Genomic DNA, 25369 nt, shown 5'->3' on the forward strand with positions numbered 1-25369 from the left:
ATATTATTTATTTTATTAATCAAAAACTCCTTGTTTAGTCTGATCGTGCATACAGACATTTACTATAGGTTTACACATCTTTACATTCCAGTGTGTTCATCATAGCATAAAAATAATAACATATAAGTTAATTAATTACTTAAAAACCTTAAAAGAAATAGACTAAATATAATATCCTGTACGGCCTCCTTAATTTTGATTAAACTAATGTTAAACAAACACACCAGATTTGCAGAAATATCTTCAGTCTAACAAGTCTCAAGCCTGGGTGTGCCTTTTCTCCTCTAATAATGTCATGTAATGAACAAATACTCTTGAACTTTGAGGTTCTAATTAAAATTTCATTTCAGCATTGTCCCTCTGAGAACTCCGGTGACATTTTCCCGAATTAATGTAAAACACTCTTTAAACAGAAATAAATCAGCCGTTAAAAACAAACATCATCACACTGATGGCTTTCTTTTCAACATTATTCCTATAACTAAACATTTACAGCAGGTATCTTCATTAATAATCATTTAATCACCAAACATGGTACAGAATTGCTCATAAAGCCAATCGTTTATTGATCTAGGCAGCCAGCAAGATTAAAGTACACAGAGATGTTAACAAATATTTATAAATAATCATTTTAGCTGGATTCATGCATGCATTATAGAGAATATTTGATGCATTAAATATATTTCAATGTGTGCATGTAATTGATTTGAGTATTTTTGTTACAAAAGGATTTGAAATTTGTTATATGAATGAATAATAAATCCAAGACTTCAACAAACACTAAATTGTGTTCATAAAACTTTATTTTTATAGAATGAAAATAATAAATCCAAATATTACATTTAAATGTCCATTCAGAAAGTAACGCTGTGGTGTGTAATAGACTGAGCTCGCTCTCACAAAACATCTTAGAATTAAAGTAGCTTCTAAATTAAACAGAGGAGAATAAATGAAAATATAGTCAATTATCTCCTAAGAAAATACACTAACTTAACACTGCAAGACAATGTTTATACAATGTCCAAAACATTAAAAGCAAGGAACATACTTCTGCAGTGCAATTAATCTGCATTTTAAAATCTTTATTTAAACAGGGCAGTATTCAGATGTTGACTCGTTTATTTGAATAAGGAAACCTAAAATTGGGCTCTGTTATTTCAATGAATCAAATCTATCAGAGGCTCCTCCCCCTCTCCCCATCACTCTGTTATGACATCACTCACAGAAAAGCAGTAAACCCCGCCCCCACTCAGCTGCAGACTGTTCTCTGTTTACTCGGTTTGTCTGTACACAGGTTCATATAGGAAAATGTTTGGTGAATGCGGCCCTGTGCTTGTCATCTCAGCTGCCTCTGTATGTGCTGTAGGAGAATCTGCTGATCAGCAGCGGCACATGAAGCCTCTGATCCACGTCTGTTATTGTGAAGACGATCTGGAAGAAGAAGAAGAGCTGAGTGACGTTCCTCTGTGACTATAGATGGTGTTTGAGGTAATGTGGTGCAAGCAACAAAAGCAGATTACTTATTTAAAGTCACCATGAAATCAGAATTTACTCCTCTTATTTGCATGTACCTGTTATAAATGATGTACCTGTACACTTCATTATTAAAAGTTCATTCGCCCTTATAATCTTCCATCTTTTTAGCTATCAGTCCTTTGGGGTGGAGCTGTCAGTCCTGTAGGGCGGGGCTATCTATGCTTTAGGGGTGGAGCTATTAGTCCTGTAGGACGGGGCTATCTGTGCTTTAGGGGTGGAGCTATTAGTCCTGTCGGATGGGGCTATCTGTGATTTAGGGGCGGAGCTATCAGTGCATTAAGGCGTGGCTATTGGTCTTTTATGGCGGAGCTATCGTCTTGTAGGGTGCACTATTAGTCATTTAGGGGCGGGGTATCAATACTTTAGGGCAGCGCTATCATCATTTAGGGTGGAGCCATCAGTCAATTAAGATGTGGATATTAGTGCATTGAGGCGGGGCTATTAGTCTTTTATGGTGGGACTATCCTTCCTGTAGGGTGCACTATTAGTCATTTAGGGGCGGGGTATCAATACTTTAGGGCAGCGCTATCATCATTTAGGGTGGAGCTATCAGTCCATTAAGATGAGGCTATTAGTGCATTGAGGCGGGGCTATTAGTCTTTTATGGTGGGACTATCGCTCCTGTAGGGTGCACTATTAGTCATTTAGGGGCGGGGTATCAATACTTTAGGATGGGGCTATTCCTCATTTAGGGTGGAGCTATTAGTGCTTTAGGGTGGGGCTATCAATTCTTTAGGGCAGGGCTATGTGGCATTTAGGCTGGAACAATCAGTCCTTTAGGGAGGGTTTTTAAGGGCGGAGCTATAATTCTTTCAGGGCAGGGTTAGGGTTAGTGCTTTAGGGGCGGGGCCATCAATACTTTAGGGCAGGGCTATTAGTCCTTTAGGGTTGAGCTATCAGTCCTTTAGAGAGTAGCTATCAGTCATTTAGGGGCGGGGCCACCAATACTTTAGGGCAGGGCTATTAGTCTTTTAGGGTTGAGCTACCAGTCCTTTAGGGTGGGGCTATCAGTCTTTCTGGGTGGAGATATCAGTCAATTAAGGCGTGGCTATCAGTCCTTTATGGCTGTGCTATCAGTGCATTAGGGCGTGGCTATTAGTCCTTTAGGGCGGAGCTATCAGTCCTTTAGCTATGGTCTATCAGTCCTTTAGCTTTGGTCTTTCAGTCCTTCAGGGGCAGGGTTATCAGTCCTTTGGGGGAGGGATATCAGTCTTTTAGGGCGGAGCTACCAGTGCATTAATGCATGGCCATTATTCCTGGCAGGCCTATCACCTTTTTATGGCAGGGCTATCTGTCCTGTAGGGCGGGGCAATCAGTCATTCAGGGCGGGGCTATAAGTCAGCGTCTCATTTCTTTCCTGCTTTCATCCATTCATCAATCTCTCTTCATTTTGTTATCAACGGCCATCTTCCAACAATCCAATCAATTCCCAAAAGATGAAATCACGCAACACCCTACATTTTACTCTCATTTAAGACCATTTCAGTTGGATGTACATCACAAAAGCAGGAAAATATTGACTTAGTAAAAAAATATTGACTTCAGCTTCATGCTGACTGTAAAGGAACTAGTAAAGTAATGTGACAGTGCACTAAAGAAGCCCTGTTCTGCTGTACAGACCTCAACATAGGGGTAGAAGCTGGACTGACCCAGACTCTCCCAGTACTGCTGCGTCTCGAAGCGCATCTTGTACATTCCTGGAGTGAAGGCGTCTCTGCTGATCAGGCCTGGACAGCGGCCGTCCTCATTCGTGCTCCTGCACACACACACACACACACACACACACACACACACACACACACACAGTAAATCTTCAAACACTTCTGACTGTTTCCATTCTCTAACAACAGTTTTGGATTTAGTAAAGTTGTTTTTGGGGTCCTGAAGACGTCCCTATATTACAGCACTTTAAAAACACACAATATTAACAAAAATACTAACATTTGATCTGAAAAAAGATCTAAATTGCAATTACTGTATGAAAATAATTTCTTTAATGAAAATAAACAGAGACAGTGGCTGTGTGTGTGTGTGTGTGTGTGTACGGACCCGACGGTGACGAGGCTCCAGACAGTGATGCGGGGCTCCAGACGGTGCAGACTGAGGGTCATCCTCTGAGCCGGGACCCCATCGCCGGTGTTCAGCACGTGTGTGCTCAGAGGACTGATGTCTGATGCTGAAGACATCGCTACACACACACACAAGTTAACAATTTATTAACATCCATTTAAAATACATATTTTCCAATGGTTCTTGATGTCAAAAAATTTAAAGGCTCCACAAAATTTGAGTCCGCACATATGACTGGATTTGGTTTGTTTTGTTTGGTTGTCAATGAGGTCTAATGAAGTCAATAGCTAATAGGTAAAATATAGACAAACTCAAATCTTGGGTTAAATCTGATTCTAAAAAATAACCCAGCAGTATTAGTAGCAAAAACTGTGTTGAAATAACATCTATATTATTTTAAAGAGTGCAGTCCAATACAGTTTTCGTTTAATTGTTGTGGATTTTAATAAAAGCAACTAAATGTGTTGTCTTTAACACAAAATACACTGTAAATACAATTAATTACTTAACAAATAATGTGAACTGTAAAGTTAACATCGAAAAATATATTTTAAATCATGCACATGTGTCATTTACTTAACTTTAAAGCACTTGTTTGAGCTTTTATAAACATTTAAATCATTCAATGTTGGAAAGATAAACTAGATTATCAATTTGCTAACTTAATTTCAATTCATTTAAACTGAAGAAGCATTAAAATTGATCAAAAACAATCCTTTGAGGGCATTTCTTGATTCAAACATTTCAAAAGGAGTTATTTTGGCACATGTTTTAGGTCTATTTAAAATAAAGCAAATTAAAATGAGAAACCTGGTGTAATATTAGAGGCCAAATGTTCATGTAGCTTTTAAACATGATTGAAAGTAATACAGCTCTGATATAATGAATATGTAAACCTCTTACCTGTTGAGTCGTCAGTGCTGTGAGTAAATGCGCGTGCTCCTGCTGTTTATATGAGGATCAGCACTGTTTGATCAGTTTCAATGAGTTCATCAACAAAACAAACCGCCAGTTAATCTTTAACACGACAGAAATTCAGAGTCAGAGATCAGAATCAGCTCTGAGGATTATATCGTGGGTGGAAAAACAGAGTAAATAAGTCCAGCTCGAGCACAGATGCACTTCAGCCATGACTTCAGCCTCCGTTTTATTGGAAAACACATGAAACTCGGTCAGAAAGAGCTTTACAGACTCACAATTCCTACAAAAGACACATTCGCTAATATATTGTCCTACGAAGCCGTTGAATACTTGATTCTGATTGGCCGAAAGTCATTTTTTAAATTAACCGCTGGATGGTACGTCAATGCCGCCGCCATCTTAATCCGGTCACCCAAATTGTTTGCTTATTGGGGCTGTTTAGATCATGGCAGAGTAAACCTCTATTATATAATGTCTATGGCTACTACAACAGTGCAAAATCACACCAGAACACAACAGAAGGCTTTCGAGGAGATGTGGAGGAAACTAGTGCAACACACAGGAGCAGTTTGAGAACAAAATCCTGACAAATAATGTGGATCAAACAACTCATCGGTGGATTTAGCAGCTGAATCGGAGGATAAGCCGAGCAGATCATTTAGTTTAAAATGAACAGGTAGTTAATGGTTAAAGTGAGCACCAAAAACCATAATGGTTATAGATAATGCCTTGTACAAAACATGTATCAAGACTGTCATCGCATTTAGATAGAAAACACTTATATCGATGTTTATTTCTGTTGATGAACACATACAGAAACCTAATTAAAGCATTCAATGGTATTTTACACACAGTTGAAGACAACTATTCGCTCTCCTGTGAAATATTTAGTTCTTTTCTAGATATTTCCCAATGTTTCACAATATTTTCTATTATATTCTTCAATTGTATATATATATATATATATATATATATATATATATATATATATATATATATATATATATGCACATGTAAAAAAAGTCAGTATTATTATCAATATAATGTTGATGTTAATGACCTGTCTAATTAGCCTAGCATTTAAATCACACTTTAATCTGAATACCCGTATCTTGTAAAATATCTTGTACTGTCATCTCAGCAAAGACAAGAGATATCAGTTATCAGAAATGAGTTATTAAAGCTTTTATGTTTAAACGCGTGTTGGAAAACATCACTTGGGAAATAAGAAATAAATAAAAAAAACATTTCACAGGAGGGTTTATCACTGCTAAACTGAACTAACATGCAACTAGTTTATCCAGAACTCTAAAAAACGGTTTCAGAACCAACTTTTTCCATAATAAAATGACTAAACAGATGAATAAAGTCAGATATGTAACTATATACATGTGACTTGCTTTCACACACACACACACACACACACACACACACACACACACACACAAAATCTAGTTTAAAACTGAGGTAGGCTCCAGTGGTTGTGTCTATTTACATTTGGGTTAAATAAGCAGTGTGTGGGTCATAAATCTGAAGCATGAGTCATTTTTAATAAATCAGGCTGATGAAGTTATATTTAGATAGTGTTATTGGCAGCCGGTGTTTAATAACCCATATCAGTCGAGCCATAAACAGAGCATGGAAACACACAAATAATCAAAGTGGAGCCAAAGCAGACACTGATGATGTGAATGAGTGTGACGCCATCAGGCCTTCACAGAACAGCTCAAATCATCGTCATCATCATCATCATCATCATTACACACATCATTCATCTTCCAGCAGATCAAACATCTCTTCTTCACACCGTCAGCTTTCCCAAAACACACCATGTCTGAAACGAAAGGAAAAGTAAATACTCAGATTAAACACACTCATTTATTATTATTATTAAAGGGGTGGTCCACTACGATATTATATTTTAAACTTCAGTTGATGTGTAATGTAGCTGTGTGAACATAAACAGCATCTCTGAATGTAAAATATTCAAAGTTTAATGCAAAGGGAGACCTTGATTTGTACAGAGTTAGCTTAGCAACGCCTACAATTAACGAATTTTGGGGACTACAAAAAATACTTCCGCCCCCTGTGAGATCACAAAAGTTCGTTATTGCACATCCCACACTGCGCAGGTAAAGGCCGTGGCCAGAGGCGCTGTAACGTTACTGCAGAGAGAGAAATGCCATCCTGCTGTTTCCACAGAGCTGTTCTGTTTCTGTTGTTGGGCTTCCAAATGACACGACCCAAACACAGAAGTGCTTACAGTTCAATATTAATTATGTTCCAGAGAACTATAAAATACATAGCAAGCATGATTTGACAAAACACAGCTTCCAGAATCTCTCCCAGTTCAGTGCTGGATTCAGTTAAAATCTCCTCAAAGATGGAGCAAGGAGACGCTGTGAACTCTGAGTCATGACCTGTAAGTGTTTTTATTTGTTAAAATTGATCATGACATGTACAGTGTCTAACTTTAACGGTGTGTTGTAGCAAAGATGTAAACAACGGGAAATTATGGTAACCGCTAACGACTTAGCTAACGTTACAAATCTATATTTATCAAACGGCTGTAAACGCACACACACACATACACATACACGCACTCTTGGCCAGCACCTGCGTCTCTCTGTGGGAGACGGCAGAGTTTCTCTCTATAGGCAGCTTTGCTATGCGTTTTACAACTCGGACAATAAAGTCGCAAAAGATATGTGAACGATTCATGTTACTTACACAGGCATATTCCGCATATGCATGAAAGACGTCCTGTAACGCGTTGATTTAAAAAAAATACAGCAATGATTTCCCAACTGGAGTGTAACATCAAAAACAAATCAATCCAGGCTCACAAAGGTCTCATCTCACATCTTGTGCTTTATTCTGTCACCATAGAAAATAACTTAATCCGAGCATGAGAGAAAAAGAACAATAAAAATCTCTCCCGCGCACATGCGCTTCTCGTGTTACAGATACTTCATCGTATACACGCATAAACACACTAAAAGGCACAGAAACAGTTAAAGGAGCCGCATCCCATTTTCACTCGTTACAGACACGTGTTGACTGACTGACTGACTGACTGTTTACACAAAACGCGCGTGCTTGTCAGGGCGTGACGTGGAGCCGATCGGCGAATCACAGCATATTATGATGATGACCAATCAGAGTCACTTGAGGGTGGGCCTTTTAGAGAAACTAGGAAATATGACAGTCGTTTTCATGTTAGCTGAGTAGCTGTGTATAATCAAAGTGAGATTTATGAAAAAATAACACGATTTCCTTCAAGTTAAACATGAGCACACATTGCTTTGCATCTTATTAACACAACCAAGCCTTAAAAATAACATTCTGGACCACCCCTTTAAGTTACTCTTTCAGACGTACCTGAAAACACACTACATGTAGAACAAATCTGATTCATCTTCATTAACCTGGTCAACACACACACACACACACACACACACTCTTAAAATGGCAGTTATTTGTGTTCACGCTACAGTGTTGAATGCTTGATTGTGATTCGCTGATGGAGCTGTGTATAATCTGTGGTATAATCAGTGTAATACACTCTGGGTTGTTGAATTATTGGAGAATAACACACACCTGAGGCGTAACAGCAGCAACAGGTATCATTTGTAGATTGGTCAAACTGTGACTGATTGATTTTGACTATCATTGATTAAATCAGTGTTCTTCTGTGTGTGTGTGTGTGTGTGTTTTCCTCTATCTGTGTCTGTTATGTGTGTGTGTGTGTGGGGGGTGTTGTATGTGTATGTTTCTCTCTCTGTTATGATATATGATATATATATATGTGTGTGTGTGTGTGTGTGTGTGTGTGCGTGTGTGGGGTTATCTTTGTCTGTTATGTGTTTGTGTGTTATGTGTGTGTGTTTTCCTCCATCAACATGTTATGTGTGTGTGTTCTTCTGTCTGATATATATAGATATAGGTCATCACGGTGGCGCAGTGGGCAGCACGATCACCTCACAGCAAGAAGGTCTCTGGTTTGAGTCTCAGCTGGTTCAGTTGGTGTTTCTGTGTGGAGTTTGCATGTTCTCCCTGTGTTGGTGTTGGTTTCCTCCGGGTGCTCCGGTTTCCCCCACAGTCCAAACACATGCGCTATAGGGGAACTGATCAACTACACTGGCCGTAGTGTATGAGTGTGTGTGTGTGTGTGTGTGTGTGTGTGTGTGTGAATGAGTGGGTATGGGTGTTTCCCAGTACTGGGTTGCAGCTGGAAGGACATCCGCTGTGTAAAACTAATGCTGGAATAGTTGGCGGTCAGTTGTGTTTGTGTTGTGTTGTGTTTACATCTGGTCTGTCTTCTTCTTCTGTGTGTGTTCTCTGTGGTTCTCTGTCTGTCCTCGAGGGAGAAGAAGATCCAGACGAATCCACACTGCTGACAGAGCCATGAAGAGCAGGAGAATACACCACACCGTCCTCTGAGGAACACACACACACACACACATACAGAGAACCATGCATGTAGATACGTAGATAGACACACACACACACACACACAGAAAGTGTGTTTACCGCAGGTCTGCTGCTCCTGACTCTCCATCCGCTCCAGACTCTCCAGCAGCTCGTCGATCTGAGACTTAATGACCGTCAGCTCTTTCCTAATACACACCAGCTCCTCCAGACACACTGCAGACAGAACAACACACACACAACATGAAAACACACATCACAAAACACACAACATCACAACACAAACCACACAACAAACAATATCAGAACACACAGATTTCCCAACCGTACTCTTCTGCCCCGCCCCTCACACATCACTGAGATGTAGCTCCGCCCCAAACTCACACCATTGGCTGATCCACTATGTAAGTGCCGACAGTGTAATAATGTATTGCTGCCTTCAATTTTAGTGTACAAGTCACATCAACATACATCAACTAAATGGCTTAAAACAAGGTCAAATGTGCATAACTTAAAAAATAAAGCTGAGACTCGATTAATGGATTAAAATAAGTTGAAGTAACATTGACTTTTTGATTATGTCATTATTACAATGCTCTGTTCAGCATCAACACGACACACTTAAGCTTTAAACTTGTTCAAAAAAGAACTAAATAGTCCCCAAATTAATTCCATGCCCTGATATCAGCAACTCTTCTGGCGTCACTAATGAAGGAAACTTTGATTGGACTGGTTTTTGTTTCCCACAGCATGAAAACACGACCCGAACACCCCCCCCTCCAATCCCAGCTGGATTAAAAAAAGCCATTCCAGCTCAGCGGCGGCCATTAAAGAGTGCTTTGACCTCGCAGCGACAAAGGCAAACTCATTCTACTGTGATCCGCCGGCAGTAAAACCTATTAGGGCTTGTAATAAAGCACTATAAACACTTCTTATTGGTTATGCACTATTAATTTGCTATAATTGCTTCTGGTGATAGGCTAGGTTTGATTACTGAGGGATTTGTCCTGTAGCGGAGGGAGGATTTTAATGAAGAAACCATCTGGAGTTTCACAGCAGAGGCGCTCAAAGTTATACACGCTCACGAAAACACTATTAAATACACAAACAAACACAATCCTGCGGTACGAAATACAGGAGACATGCGGAAACTGCAGCATAAACACCTGCATCACTCACATTACTGAGGCAAACTCCAGACCTCAAGGGGGCAACAGAGTAACCTTTAACCACTGTGTGTGTGTGTGTGTGTGTGTGTGTGTGTGTGCTCTTACGCTGTGATCTTGTGCTCCTGGTCGAGTGTCTGCTCTGCGCTCTCTCTTTGCTGGACCACAGGCTTTTGGAGGATGAAGAAAAAGACGAACACCGCCGTAAAGATGCGAAATCACCCGCCGCACTCGGAACATGCTGATAATCGAAAACCCTGGAAATGAACAACAGGTCAATGAGCTGAAACACACTGCGAAGCTTACGACAGGCAGATTCTGACTACTTGTCTAACACATAAAATGTTAAATACGTGGAACATGTAACGTTGAACATGTGAAACCCCTAAAACGTTAAATACGTGGAACACGTATACGTTAAACACTTGGAACATGTAAACGTTAAATATGTGGAACATGTCAAATGTTAAATACGTGGAACCCGTAAAACGTTAAATACGTGGAACACGTATACGTTAAACACTTGGAACATGTAAACGTTAAATATGTGGAACATGTAAAATGTTAAATATGTGGAACACTTAAGATGTTAAATACGTGAAACATGTAAACGTTAAATACGTGGAACAAGTAAACATTAAACACGTGGAACAAGTAAACGTTAAACACGTGGAACAAGTAAACGTTAAACACGTGGAACATGTCAATTTTAATTATGTGGAACATGTAAAACATTAAATATGTGGAACAAGTTAACGTTAAACACGTGGAACATGTAAACATTTAATATGTGGAACATGTAAACAGTAAACATGTGGAACATGTCAATGTTAACTATGTGGAACACTTAAAATGTTAAATACGTGGAACACATAAAATGTTAAATACATGGAACATGTAAAGGTTAAATATGTGGAACGTGTAAAATGTTATATACGTGGAACACATAAACGTTAAATACATGGAACATGTAAACGTTAAATACGTAAAATCGGTAAAATGTTAAATTTGTAGAACACGTAAAATGTTAAACACGTGGAACACGTAAACGTTAAATTTGTGGAACACTTAAACCTTAAATTTGTAGAACACGTAAAATGTTAAATACGTGGAACATGTTAACAATAAATATGTTGAACTGGTAAAATGTTAAATACGTAGAACACGTAAAACATGCTAAACACGTGGAACACGTAAACCTTAATTACGTGGAACACATAAAATGTTAAATACGTGAAACATGTAAGCGTTAAATATGTGGAACCGTTAAAATGTTAAATATCTGGAACACGTAAAATGTTAAATACGTGGAACATGTAAACGTTAAATACCTGAAACTGGTGAAATGTTAAATTTGTAGAACACGTAAAACATGTTAAACACGTGGAACACATAAACCTTAAATACGTGAAACATGTAAAATGTTAAATACGTGGAACATGTAAGCGTTAAATATGTGGAACCGTAAAAATGTTAAATACGTGGAACACGTGTAATGTCAAACATGTGGAACACGTAAAATGTTAAACACGTGGAACACGTAAACGTTAAATACATGGAACACTTAAACCTTAAATACGTGGAACACGTAAAATGTGAAACGTTAAATATGTGGAACACGTAAAACATAATAAATGCGTGAAACACTTGTGTAACATGTAAAACGTTAAATATGTTAAACAATTGTGAAAACCCGAAACGTCTCAAATATGTGGAACATGTAAAACAAGCTGAATTTGTGGAACACATAAAAAAAAACATTAAATATGTAGAACATGTGAAATATGAAGAACATTTATGGAACAAATATAAACTGTGAAATACGTGGAACACAAAAAGCACACATGGAACACTTGTGGAACATGTCAAATGTGAATTACGAAGAATATTTATAAAACACACATGCAGCATAATATGAAATAAGCGGAAACACATGAAAACACAATAATCCGTCCAGCGTGAAATGTGTGATGTTGGAGCATTCTCATGTGAAACTCATGTCTAAATAGCATAACATGTGACTGTATGATGTATGATGTGTGTATAGCATGTGCGCTAACCACACAACTGCACAGCCACAGCGCTAACACGTTCTCTGTCCACTGAAGGAAATGGGTTCAGGCGTCACACAGAGAGGTCTCCTAAAACTAATGAGATTTTCTTCCAAAGTGTCAGGCTGATCTCTCAGACAAGCTTCATTATCCAGAGTTCAGTCTCTGTGTGACGGCGCACAGAGGGGAACACGTCTGAATTAAACGCTCCATACGACGCACGCACTTTAGCAACACTCATTCATGCACATCGGGACACACACACGCTAGAGTATAGGCTTATGTTGCTGCATTGACTAACTGATTGGTTGGTTGATTGTTGGTTTACTGCATAGAATATGTAATGTTTGCACTATTATGCTAATTAAGCAACGCATTCGCTGCTGTTGTGAACGCCACTGCAATGTTTAAATAACAGTGCATGCTCATTCTCACAATATACTGAATTATTGAATATCAGCTCCACAAAGACAGCAATAAAGACATCATGAGAGAAATACAGGATTATTCTGATGCATGACTGTAGCTGCTCATCTGCGGCATCATTAGCGCATCTGTTTGCTGCTTAACTGTAAGTCATTGCAGGACACACGGCGGTAAATGAGAAACCTTCACCAGGCTGACATGATCCGTCTCCCCCTGAGGTGATTCACACTGACTGATTCAGACTGAGTGGAAATGAACTGGGATCACGGCAGCGGAGGGTAATGGAGCGGAAGGGAATGTTCTGCCATTTCAGCACAGTTAAAAATCAAAACTTGACCATTTGAGATGAGCAGGGGAATAAGGAGCCAGTAAATGCTGCGTCTACAGAACTGAACGCAGAGGTTCTGGACGCATGAGCAAATCCACAGTACAGTACTGGTTTATATTAGTATGACAGACTCAAACTGCTGAGATTGGGTACTGCGACTGCACCTGCGTGAGGAGAACAACACTGAGCTAAACAAATACTTGAGCTACTGATGGAGAGTTCACGATCTGTGCACAGCAGAGCTAATGCAGGTGAAATGACACGCACTGGAGTAAAACTGAACTGATGAAGTGTCCTGCATATAACATTTGCTCTATATAAACACTGACCACAAAACAAACTGATCACTGGCTGCTTTGTGGAGTAGGTTAACTGGTACTGATTGATTGATTGGCTGATTGATTGATTGGTTGTTTGGTTGGTTCATTGATTGATTGGTTGGCTGATTTATTTATTGATTGGCTGGTAGGTTGATTAATTAATTGGCTGATTGATTGATTGGTTGGCTGGTTGAATAATTGATAGGTTGGTTGATTGCTTGATTGGTTGGTTGATAAATTGATTGGTTGATTAATTGTTTGATTGGATGAGTGATTGGTTGATTTATTTAATTGATTAATCGATCAATTGATTGGTTAGTTGGTTTATTAATTGATTGGCTCATTGATAACTTGGTTAGCTGGTTAAATGATTGATGGGGTTGGTTGATTGATTGATTGGTTGATAAATTGATTGGTTGGTTGTTTGAATAATTGTTTGGCTGATTGATTGGTTGGTTGGTTGATCATTTGGTTGGCTGATTGGTTGATTGATTTATTGGTTTTTTTAATTTATTGATTGATCAATTGATTGGTTGTTTGATTAATTGATTGACTGATTGATTAATTGGTTGGCTGGTTGACTGATTGGTCGGTTGGTTGGCTGATTGATTGATTGGTGGGTCGGTTGGTTGATTGATTGGTTGGTTGATTGATTGGTGGGACGGTTGGTTGGTTGGTTGATTGATTGGTGGGTCGGTTGGTTGGCTGATTGATTGATTGATTGGTGGGTCGGTTGGTTGATTGATTGGTTGGTTGATTGATTGGTGGGACGGTTGGTTGGTCGGTGGATTGATTGGTGGGTCGGTTGGTTGATTGGTTGGTTGGTTGGTTGGTTGATTGGTTGGTTGGTTGGTTGATTGGTGGGTCGGTTGGTTGGCTGATTGATTGATTGATTGGTGGGTCGGTTGGTTGATTGATTGGTTGGTTGATTGATTGGTGGGACGGTTGGTTGGTCGGTGGATTGATTGGTGGGTCGGTTGGTTGATTGGTTGGTTGGTTGGTTGGTCGGTTGATTGGTGGGTTGGTTGACTGATTCATTGTTTGATTGTTTGACTAATTGATTGATTGGTATGTTAGTTGAATAATTGTTTGGCAAATTTAATTGGTTGATTGATTAATTGATTGATTATGGATTGATTGGCTGGCTGATTCATTGTTTGTTTAATTGATTGGTTAGTTGATTAATTTATTCGTTGCCTGTTTAACGGATTAGTTGACTGACTGATTGATTGAATAATTGGTTGCTAGATTAATTGGTAGACGGGTTAATTGATAGACTGACTGATTGACTACTAGATTGGCTGGTTGTTTGGTTATTTGGTTGTTAGAGCGGCATGGTAGGTTGTAGTTGGTTAGTAAAGTAGACTGGTTTGTATGTAAGTTGTTCCCTTTTAGAAAATGAAAATGATGAAGACAGCAAACCCTGACATATACCAATTAAATGTTTAAAAGTCCTTACATGTTTTGTAAATCAGTTTCTATGCATCAACAGAGTGTGTGTGTGTGTGTGTGTGTCTGTGTGTGTGTGTGTGTGATTCCAGCTCTACAGCAGGCGTTTAAAATGCAGATGAGATGTGTTGAATCTCTAATGCAGTAACAGCAGCTCAATCTGACCGCAGGCCAGAACCAATGAGACGTCAGCTCTTCTGATCATCCACACGCAGGAGAAAAGCCCTGATGTGTGGAAACACTTAACAAGAGGCAAATAACCCAGCTGAGACACACACACACACACACACACACACACACACACACACACACACACACACACACACACACACACACACACACACACACACACACACACACACACACACAGGAGACGATGGAGGAAACACTCTACAGCATTATGCAGATCTCAGACAATTCATAATGTGTGTGTGTGTGTGTGTGTGTGTGTGTGTGTGTGTGTGCGTGTGTGTGTGTGTGTGATGCGCAGAAGGTAAATGAGATTAAATGGAGTGTGAAACTGCATTACAGACCTTGTACATCTTAAAGTGCATTATGGGAAGGACATTGAGTTCTGTCTGCTGCTCTCATCATAAGCGCTTGCATACGTCACGACGCCAGCGTTACCGCACTGCTCCTCACCAAATTGTGTATGTGTGTGTGTAGTGAGTGACTGTGTGTGCAGTGTGTTGCGAGGGACAATGCTTTCATGTGCGTAGTGTGTGATTATAGGCGTTTAGTGTGAGTCTGTGTGTGGGCAGGAGTCTGAATGTGTGTGTGTGTGCGCGTGAGTGTCTGTAAATCCGTATGTGATTCTGTTTTGTGTGTATTTGTCTATGTGTGTGTGTGTTTCTGTGAATATATGTGTATGTGTGTGTATGTGTGAGTCTGTATGTGTGAGTCTGTGTGTGTGTCTGTCAATGTACTCAGTGTGTGTGTGTGTGTGTAAATGTACTTAATGTGTGTGCATAAGTCAGTGTGTGTGTGCATGTGTGTGTGTAAGAGAGAGAGTGTAAATGTTTAGTGTGTTTGTGTGTGTGTGTATATGTGTATGTGTGTACACGAGTCTGTGAATGTGCCTGTGAATGTGTGTGCATGAGTTTGTGTGTGTGTGTGTGTGTGTGTGTGTGTGTATGTGTGTACACGAGTCTGTGAATGTGCCTGTGTATGTGTGTGCATGAGTTTGTGTGTGTGTGTGTGTGTGTGTGTGTGTATGTGTGTACACGAGTCTGTGAATGTGCCTGTGTATGTGTGTGCATGAGTTTGTGTGTGTGTGTGTTTCTGCATTAGTCTTTGAATGTGTTCACAAGTCTGTTAATGTATGTGTGTGTGTGTGTGTGTGTGTGTGTGTGTGTGTGTGTGTGTGTGTGTGTGCATGAGTCTGTGTGTATGTGTGTGAGAATGTGTCTGTATGTGTGTGTTATAGAGTCTGTGAATGTGTTCTGTGTGTTCTGTGTGTTTGTGTGTGTGTGTGTGTGTGTGTGTGTGTGTGAGTCTGTGAACGTGTGTAAGTCTCTGTGTGTGTGTCTCTCTCTCTTTCTCTGTAAATGTGTATATGTATATGAGTGTGTGAGTCTGTGAATGTGTGTGTGTGTGAGCATGAGTCTGTGTGTTTATGTTTGTGTAAGAATGTGTGTGAGAGACTATGCCTGTGTGTGTGTGCATGAGTCTGTGAATGTGTGTGCGCGCATATGTGTGTGTGTGTGTAAGTCTGTGAATATGTGTGTGTGAGTCTGTGTGTGTGTTTGTGTGCGTGAGGCCGTAAATGTGTTTAAGTTTTGGTCTGTGTGTGTGTGTGTGTGTGTGCGTATGAGTAAGTCTCGGTGTGTGTGTGCATGCGAGTGTGTGTGAGTGTGTGTGATGTACCTGTAGGGCTGGTGTCGAGGGCTCTTCATCAGTCTGTGTTTGGAGTCTCTCAGGACCCCCGTCATGTTGTGCTGTAAACTCCTCAATAATCCTCTGGATCCTCAAAAATATCTGAATAATACAAGAACACACACACGCGCGCACACACACACATACACACACGCACGCACAGACTCAGCGCATCAGACAGAGCACAACTCCAGGAGTCCAGCAGATCTCCTCCACATCTGCTGCTGGCCCGGGTTAATCATCTGTGCTGCAGATTAATATCTCTGTCACACAGTGAGCACTACTGAGTGCACTTACACCACTGATGCATCATTGTCCTGCTGATATACACCATTTCCCCAGTAATGAGCACAATAAAACACCTGCAGCGTCTGTCTCTGCGCAGATCCACTTTATTACGCTCAGTTTTTATAAGCTGGATTGGTTCTGACAGCGGCAGAATTAATGATCAGAGCACTGCAGATCACTCTTTCTACATCTGATTACTACTACTACTATTAATATTATTATTATTATTATTATTATTACAGTGTAAAAGGTGGAACAGATAGGTGCTGTACACTGTAAAAATTATATATTAATACATGTTTCTGTATTTTGGGTTTATTTGCGGTGGTGAATTGCATTATTGACATTTTAGTAGTTTGAGATAATATAATGTAGGAGAAATAATATATAAGTGTGTAAAATGCTATTAAACTAGCATAGCATTCAATACATCTTATACTTTAGCTTTAGTACAAGTACAAGTTAAGTACAAGTATCGCATCGTGTTAACATTGGGCCTAAATTTTCTATATTTTCTTTACGAACTGAAATAATAATAATCATAATAATAATAATAACAATAATAACAATAATCATAACAATAATAATAATATTTATCATAATGATACTGATAATAATAATAATATTAATAAAAATAATAACAATAATAATAATAACAACAATCATAATCATGATAATAAAAATAAGAATATTAATAATAATCATAATACTAATAATAAAATAATAATAATAATAAAAACAACAATAATAATCATAATAATACTGATATTAATAATAATATTATTGATAATAATAAAAACAACAATAATAATAATTATTATAATAATAATAATAACAATAATAATACTGATAATAAAAATAATAATATTGATAATAATAATAATAATAATAATAAAAATAATAATAATAAACATCATAATACTGATAATATAATAATAATAATAATAATAATGATAACAATAATGATGAAAATAATGATAAAAATAATAATTATAATAATAATGATAATAACAACAACTGAAATAATAAATATTACTAATATAAAAATTAAAAGCACAGATCAAAAATACTAAATCTTAAAGAAATAGACAAATAATAAAAGTAGATCATTTTACTAACAACATTTCTCAAAGTAATCAAAAATCTGTGACAAAAGCATATGAATAAAAATAATAAAGCATTAAATAAAAAATGCAAATCAAACATGAATTATTAATAATTAAAGTTTTTATTAATAAAACAATTTAGTGCTAAAATATTACTAAAATAAGTGCAGATTAATTTAATTTCATTAATTAAATAAAAATAAGAAATGATCCTGCCTGTGTCTTTATTATTAATAATAATATTTAGTCATTGTGTGGTAATCTGAAGCTATGGAAACTGACAGACCAGTCATTCATTTTCCTTCAGCTTAGTCCTTTACTCATCAGGGGTCGACACAGTGGAATGAACCGCCAACTATTCCAGCATGTTTTACACAGCGGACGCCATTCCAGCTGCAACCCAGTACTGGGAAACACTCATACACATTCACACACACTCATACACTACGGCCAGTGTAGTTGATCAGTTCCCCTATAGCGCATGTGTTTGGACTGTAAAGGAAACCGGAGCACCCGGAGGAAACCCACACCAACACGGGGAGAACATGCAAACTCCACACAGAAACACCTACTGACCTAGCCGAGACTCAAACCAGCAACCTTCTTGCTGTGAGGCCACAGTGCTAACCACCGTGCTGCCCCTATTTTAAATGATCTTGTCCATATTATTATTATTATTTAGTCATTGTGTGAAAGATAAGGAGACTGGCAGAGCACTTCATGCAGACATTTTTAAGTCACTTTACTCTTTAATCCCACACAACACACAACTATAAATCATAAATGCAAATAATCAGATTATTTCCCCGATAGCTGTGCATGTGTTTGCTGTAAAAGTCCAGCATATCAACACAAACTAACATTTGATCTGCTGTATATTGCAGAGAGAGAGAAGAAGAGGATGAAGATCAGACTTACAGTGAAGCAGCAGCGGAGAGACACGGTCTACAGAGAGAGCTTCATCTTCATCTGCAGCTCCTCCATCATCTGACTGAGCTTCACTACAGGCTGAGCGTCTGGCTTCTCTACAGCGGATCAAACCATCGCCAACACAGGGGGAGAGCTGAGCTGGACTGAACCATTCCTGCAGGACAGGAGGGTCAGACTCAACTGTAGAGCAGAAACCAGACGACAGCTCGTTCATCACTGTCACACACACACACACACACACACACACACACACGCACGCACACACACATGCACACGCAGTCACTTACTGAACACACACACACTAGAGAGAGACAGACACTCCGACACACACATTCATAGACACATACACTGAACACAAACACACACTCCTTAATGCACATTGAACACAAAAACACAGACACACACATTCATAAACACACACACTGAACACAAACACACAGAACACACACACAGACTCCATTAAGCACACAAACACACACACATTCACATACTGAACACACACCTTTTTGCACATTACACACACTCACACACAGTCTTTTAAGCACACAAACACACACACACAGACTCGTTTAAGCATGCTAAAGACACACACACGCAATCTTTTAAGCACACAAACACACACAGACTCGTTTAAGCACACTAAACACTCACACACATACTGATCACCAAAACACACACACTTAAAGCACGCTAAACACACACACATCAACAAAACACACACACACTTTAAGCACGCTAAACACACACACACACACACATCACCAAAACACACTTTAAGCACGCTAAACACACACACACACACACATCACCAAAACACACACACACTTTAAGCACGCTAAACACACACACACACACACACACATCACCAAAACACACACACACTTTAAGCACGCTAAACAAACACACACACACACATCAACAAAACACACACACACTTTAAGCACGCTAAACACACACACACACACACACACATCACCAAAACACGCACACACTTTAAGCACGCTAAACACACACACACACACACACACACACACACACACATCACCAAAACACACACACACTTTAAGCACGCTAAACACACACACACACACATCACCAAAACACACACACTTTAAGCACGCTAAACACACACACACATCACCAAAACACGCTCACACTTTAAGCACGCTAAACACACACACACACACACACACACACACACATCACCAAAACACACACACACACACATCACCAAAACACACACACATCACCAAAACACACACACACACTTTAAGCACGCTAAACACGCACACACACACACATCACCAAAACACACAAACACTTTAAGCACGCTAAACACACACACACACACACACATCACCAAAACACACACACACTTTAAGCACGCTAAACAAACACACACACACTAATCACCAAAACACACACACTTTAAGCACACTAAACACACACACACACACACAGAGACTTTCCACCAGCCAATAGGAATGAAAGGACATAAAGGAGGTCTGTGTGGGCCTATTCTGGGGGCCGCATCTGGGGGTCCACAGATCAGGAGGTAAATTGAAACAAGACCAAGACAAGCACCCAGCCCAGCCCAGCCCAGCCCAGGATCTATCTGAAGCACTGTGTGTCTAATGGGAACCTGTTTAAGTGAGGTTTTGTCCAGTGATTGCCTGTATTGCCTGAGCTGAGAGATGGAAGAAGCACAACAGAACACCTCTACAGCGCCGGCCGGGAGTCAGACCCGGGTCTCTCCACAGCTGTAATGATGTTTCAACTCAAACACAATAATTATTTTAACCCAGCCCTCACAGGACACAGCCTGCACTTTACATTTGACTTCATTCTGTGTGATTAGTGAGCCGTTCATGAGTCCCCACAGTCACACAAGAGTCCCCATGAGTCTGTATGCATTCAGGAGCCCACTGAGATATAAAAACTAAAACCGTGTGTTCTGTTCCTCCAGGCGCACTTATTTAAGAAAACCAGTCAAACGAGAAGTTCAGTAATAAAAGTGTCCGTTTCCTGAACACTCTGCAGCTCACTGACTCAGAGTCGCCTTTAATTCAGTCCCTCGAGTTTAATGCGCTAATGTGAGGAAGATGACAGAGGAAAACACACTTAGTTCACACACACACACACACACACACACACACACACACACACACACACACACACACACACATCTGAGATCAGAAAACCCAAGAGCTGTGATTCGATTGACTATACACTCACCGGCCACTTTATTAGGTACACCTTACTAGTAGCGGGTTGGACTAAATGTTGCCTTAATCCTTCATGTCAGAGATTCATCAAGCTACTGGAAATATTCCTCAGAGATTTTGCTCCATGACAGCATCACACAGTTGCTGCAGATTTGTCGGCTGCACATCCATGATGCCAATCTCCCGTTCCACCACATCCCAAAGCTGCTCTATTGGATTGAGCTCTGGTGACTGTGGAGGCCATTTGAGTACAGTGAACTCATCGTCATGTTCAGCAGTCTGAGATGATTGAGCTTTATGACATGCTGCGTTATCCTGCTGGAAGTAGCCATCAGAAGATGGAGACACTGTGCTCATAAAGGGATGGACATGGTCAGCAGCAATACTCAGGTAGGCTGTGGCGTTGATGCTCAATTGGTACTAATGGACCCAAAGAAAATCTCCCCCACACCATTACACCACCACCACCAGCCTGAACCGCTGATACAAGGCAGGATGATCCATGCTTTCATGTTGTCTGAGCCGAGCATCCGAATGTGTCAGCAGAAGTGGAGACTCATCAGAGCAGCAACGTTTCTCCAATCTTCTATTGTCCAGTTTTGGTGCGTTCAGAGATGCTGTGATGCTCGCTTTGAACTGCAGCAGATCCTCTTGATCACGTCTACATGCCTAAATGCAGTGAGCTGCTGCCATGCGATTGGCTGATTAGAAATTTGCGTTAACGTGCAGTTGGAAAGGTGTACCTAATAAATTGGCCAGTGAGTGTATATCACATGTATATCACATGCTTTAACATAATTGTTTCAGATCAGATTAAAAGTAGTGGCTATAGTAATGTTGGCCTGTCTAATGCAGCCATATATTAACAGTGTCCAAACAGTCCATAGTTCTTTCGAAAATCCTTTCATTATTATAGGCTGTGATGTAAAAAAAACTATATTATGATGTGAATATATTATTACTAATATAAATGATGTAACGTCAGATTTTTTTGAGGAGAATGCAGTATATTATGCACACTAACTCATTTCCTGTCAGTCAGCTCAAGCACTTCCGGTGAACTGTCTTGCATTACAGAATAATTTCTTTAAAAGTCAATGATCTTCACTGCCTGATTGATATACCATATAAAGTGGATCTCAAACCAGACTAGAAGCACTGCATTAAATTTCACTTCCCTTCGACATGTCTTCAAAATATGCACACATTTACCCCAGTATTTTCAATGGAGTGTTGCTACTGAAGACTCTAGCTATCTTTCAGCTCGTTTTCCACTTGAACAACTAAATGAATGCTTAAATCTAATGACTGGTGATATTTTAATTACATAACAACATTAATGCTGTAAAAGGAACCGTATGAGATTGAAAATAGTCACAAACTTTTCACCGAAAGTTATTCATACTGGATCCCCTGATTAGCTATTAGAGAAGCTAATGTAGGTCAACCCATACACACGGCTCGACTACTTTAAGGCTATATGTTGACACAAACTCCTATTTTGACAAGAAAACTCTCACGATGACCATTAGTGCTGTAAATCTGCCGGTTTCTGACTGTTAAATGAATATTTTTATCGCATTTTCTCGACTGATTGGCGCGATTATGGGTTGGCAATGGTATGAACCGATATAGGGGTGGACAACGTTATACTATTATCCGTTATTTACATTTTCTATATTATTATTTAAGATACAGATAAGAGACAAATATTTCTAAAATATTTAAAGGGCTGATGATCCTTCCAAAGATATTATTTTGACGTCCTTCAGGGGGGATCAAGCGTTTATTATGGGCGTCACTCCCCCCCAAACTCACTAATTAATGTCGTTTTATTTAATAATGATTATTACTATTATTTATTAATCTCTCTCTCGGCAAATGTTAAAAGTATACTTGCGCATTTTTATAGATATTCTCAGGACTATCTTGATATTTTCGGTTCAAGCTGTAAAAAGGTAAGTTAAATATAGGCACCCATTTGTTTTGTTCTGATGCGCGTTCGCGTGCGGAGGACCTGCGCGTTCCTGATTTCTGCCTGGTTAGAGCTGTACATCAAGGCGGGTTAAAAACTCCTCAAAACAAGGCAAAAACTGCAGATTAACGTTCAGCGAGACTCAAAATGCAGATCAAACTCCTGCTAAACTCAAAGAACAACATTTATCTCAAGATGTCTGATAGTAAAGCTGCTGCTGTTTGTGTGGATCACTTTCTCCAGCCAACTCTTCACATCTCAGGCTTTACAACAATCCTAAATAGTTAAATGAATAGTTGAAATAATATTGAAAAAATATGTTTTCATATTTCTTTTGGATAATGATTAAAATATATTATATTAAACACCCGTCGATTTTGTCCTGATGCGCGTTCGCGTGCGGAGGAGCTGCGCGTTCCCGCTTTCTGCCTGGTTCGAGGTGTAATGAAGGCGGGGAAAAACTGCAGATTAATGTTCAGCGAGACTCAAACTGCAGATCAAACTCCTGCTGAACTTCAAGATCAACATTTATCTCGAGATTATGATGATGAAGCTGCTGCTGTGTGTGTGGATCATTTTCTCCAGCCAACTCTCCTCATCTCAGGCACAAGTAAGTGACTTTAAAGAACAATCCCAAACATAAACAGCTAAAATGATGATCAAAAATATTTGCATTTTGTTTTCATAAGTTTCATATTTTGCATGATTAGGTAATTATATTCTATTAATGAATGATATTATATTATATTGAACAAAAGCCACACAATCTGGTGTATAATTCATTTAAAATAATGAGATAAACATTTGTATTAATAGTATTTTAAATGAAATAACCGATCACGTTATGCCATCTATAATGCTGAATATGTAACATTATAAATGTTTCGAAGCAGCTTTAAAGAAGGTGCACATTATTGCATTACAATCAACATCAGAAAGGTTAAGATTATTAGTTTCTATAACTTTATTAGTTACTAAAAACTTTAATTAACTGGTAACTAAGAGCTTTACCAGTTAAAGTCGTTATATATAAATGAAGTTAACCTGCAGTTATGTGGTTTATAGGTGATGTCTGTGTGTACATGTTCAATAATTTGTGTATTAAATTGTCTTCGATGGTTGGCATAACTTATTTAAATAATGCAGATTGCGCAAAGCAGCTCAATATAGACGAAAAAACAAAAGCAAAAATATTTGGAATTAATGAGTTAAAAATGCAGGAGAGCATGATAAACCTGCTACAGACTTGAGAACGCTGGATTTGTGTGCACATGTGAAGCCGCTGCGGTGTTTGCTCTGGCTTTAACACCAGACTCTGATGAGACCCTTCATCCAAAAACACACAGCAGATCCGGCCAACACTGAACACAGCCAAACCATCCCATAATCACACTCTGACACCATACAATCCTGCAGAACACACTATACAGCAGCTGGAGGACAACTGCTCTGCCCTGAAACACAGCAGAACATGCTTCTTACATAGAGATTCTGTCTCGTTTATAGTCCAAATATCTAAAAACACGTAAGACAAGAAGCATTTTCTAGACAAGCACAACATATTGTGTTGTTTTAGGAAATATTATACCAAATTTAAGTGAGTTTTTCCTAAAAACAAGCAAAATAATCTGCCAGTGGGGGAAGGAGAAATAACGTCAAAAGGAAAAGCAAGATTATTTTGATTGATTTTAGGAAAAACTCGCCTATTCATTCATTCATTTTCTTTTCGGCTTAGTCCCTTTATTTCGGGGTCGCCACAGCGGAATGAACCGCCAACTTATCAGCACGTTTTTACGCAGCAGATGCAACCCATCACTGGGAAATACCCACACACACTCATTCACTATGGACAATTTAGCCTACCCAATTCCTCTATAGCGCATGTGTTTGGACTGTGGGGGAAACCGGAGCACCCGGAGGAAACCCACATCAACACGGGGAGAACATGCAAACTCCACACAGAAACGCCAACTGAGCCAAGGCTCGAACCAGCGACCTTCTTGCTATGAGGCGACAGCTTTAATCAATAATATAAATAAATAAGATATAAATAAATAATAAATAAGACTCAGATATTTACTGTAAACACACACTGAAACACGCTTCTGAACTGTGTTATTGTGGAATACTGCTGTTATCGTGATGTGTGTGTGTGTGTGTGTGTTGCGCAGGAGTGTGAGGTGGTGAATTCTGCTCTCCAGCAGATGATGAAGACTCTCTCTGCGCACGAGATAAGTCTGAGGAGCCTCCAAAAAACTCTGAAGCAGATGCA

General features: G+C 39.2%; 3 protein-coding genes across 4 annotated transcripts in view; 1 reads left to right on the plus strand and 2 right to left on the minus strand.

Moving 5' to 3' along the window:
* Positions 1-769: 769 nt before the first annotated feature.
* On the minus strand, positions 770-4932 carry urahb (urate (5-hydroxyiso-) hydrolase b). Its single transcript, NM_001200021.3, is given in 4 exon segments — positions 770-1431; positions 3157-3292; positions 3586-3724; positions 4510-4932. Coding segments are annotated over 3 exon segments (363 nt in total). The 5' UTR covers positions 3723-3724; positions 4510-4932; the 3' UTR covers positions 770-1341.
* On the minus strand, positions 4724-18962 carry si:dkey-234i14.2. 2 transcript variants are annotated; one of them, XM_087312692.1, is made up of 7 exons: positions 18886-18962; positions 16565-16675; positions 10233-10381; positions 9061-9174; positions 8836-8966; positions 7909-7955; positions 4724-6361 (listed from the first exon to the last, which is right to left on the minus strand). In XM_087312692.1, exons 2-6 carry the CDS (start codon positions 16627-16629, stop codon positions 7920-7922), a joined length of 495 nt encoding a protein of 164 aa, XP_087168818.1. In that variant the 5' UTR covers positions 16630-16675; positions 18886-18962; the 3' UTR covers positions 4724-6361; positions 7909-7919. The 2 variants fall into 2 exon arrangements, with proteins under 2 accessions (XP_087168818.1, XP_087168819.1); XM_087312693.1 differs by lacking the exon at positions 7909-7955 and having other exon boundaries at positions 6098-6361.
* A 4643-nt stretch (positions 18963-23605) lies between these two features.
* Positions 23606-25369, plus strand: part of si:dkey-234i14.3 — a 5867-nt gene continuing 4103 nt past the window's right edge. Inside the window, 2 exon segments of the mRNA NM_001386658.1 lie at positions 23606-23707; positions 25269-25369. The exon segment at positions 25269-25369 is cut by the window's right edge and continues 23 nt beyond it. Of these exon segments, the coding sequence (NP_001373587.1) occupies positions 23639-23707; positions 25269-25369 (170 nt within the window). The 5' untranslated portion in view covers positions 23606-23638.

This window comes from Danio rerio, chromosome 25 (genome assembly GCF_052040795.2).
Source record: "Danio rerio strain M-AB ecotype USA chromosome 25, GRCz13ab, whole genome shotgun sequence".
NCBI classification, from domain to species: Eukaryota; Metazoa; Chordata; class Actinopteri; order Cypriniformes; family Danionidae; genus Danio; species Danio rerio.

Coding starts and splice junctions, on each gene's coding strand:
- si:dkey-234i14.2 (XM_087312692.1), bottom strand. CDS start 16,629: ATGACGGGGGTCCTGAGAGACTCCAAACACAGACTGATGAAGAGCCCT. Junction 9,175..10,232: donor CAGGAGCACAAGATCACAGC/GTAAGAGCACAC, acceptor TTCTGTCTGCAG/TGTGTCTGGAGGAGCTGGTG. Junction 7,956..8,835: donor AAGAAGAAGACAGACCAGAT/GTAAACACAACA, acceptor TGTGTTGACCAG/GTTAATGAAGATGAATCAGA.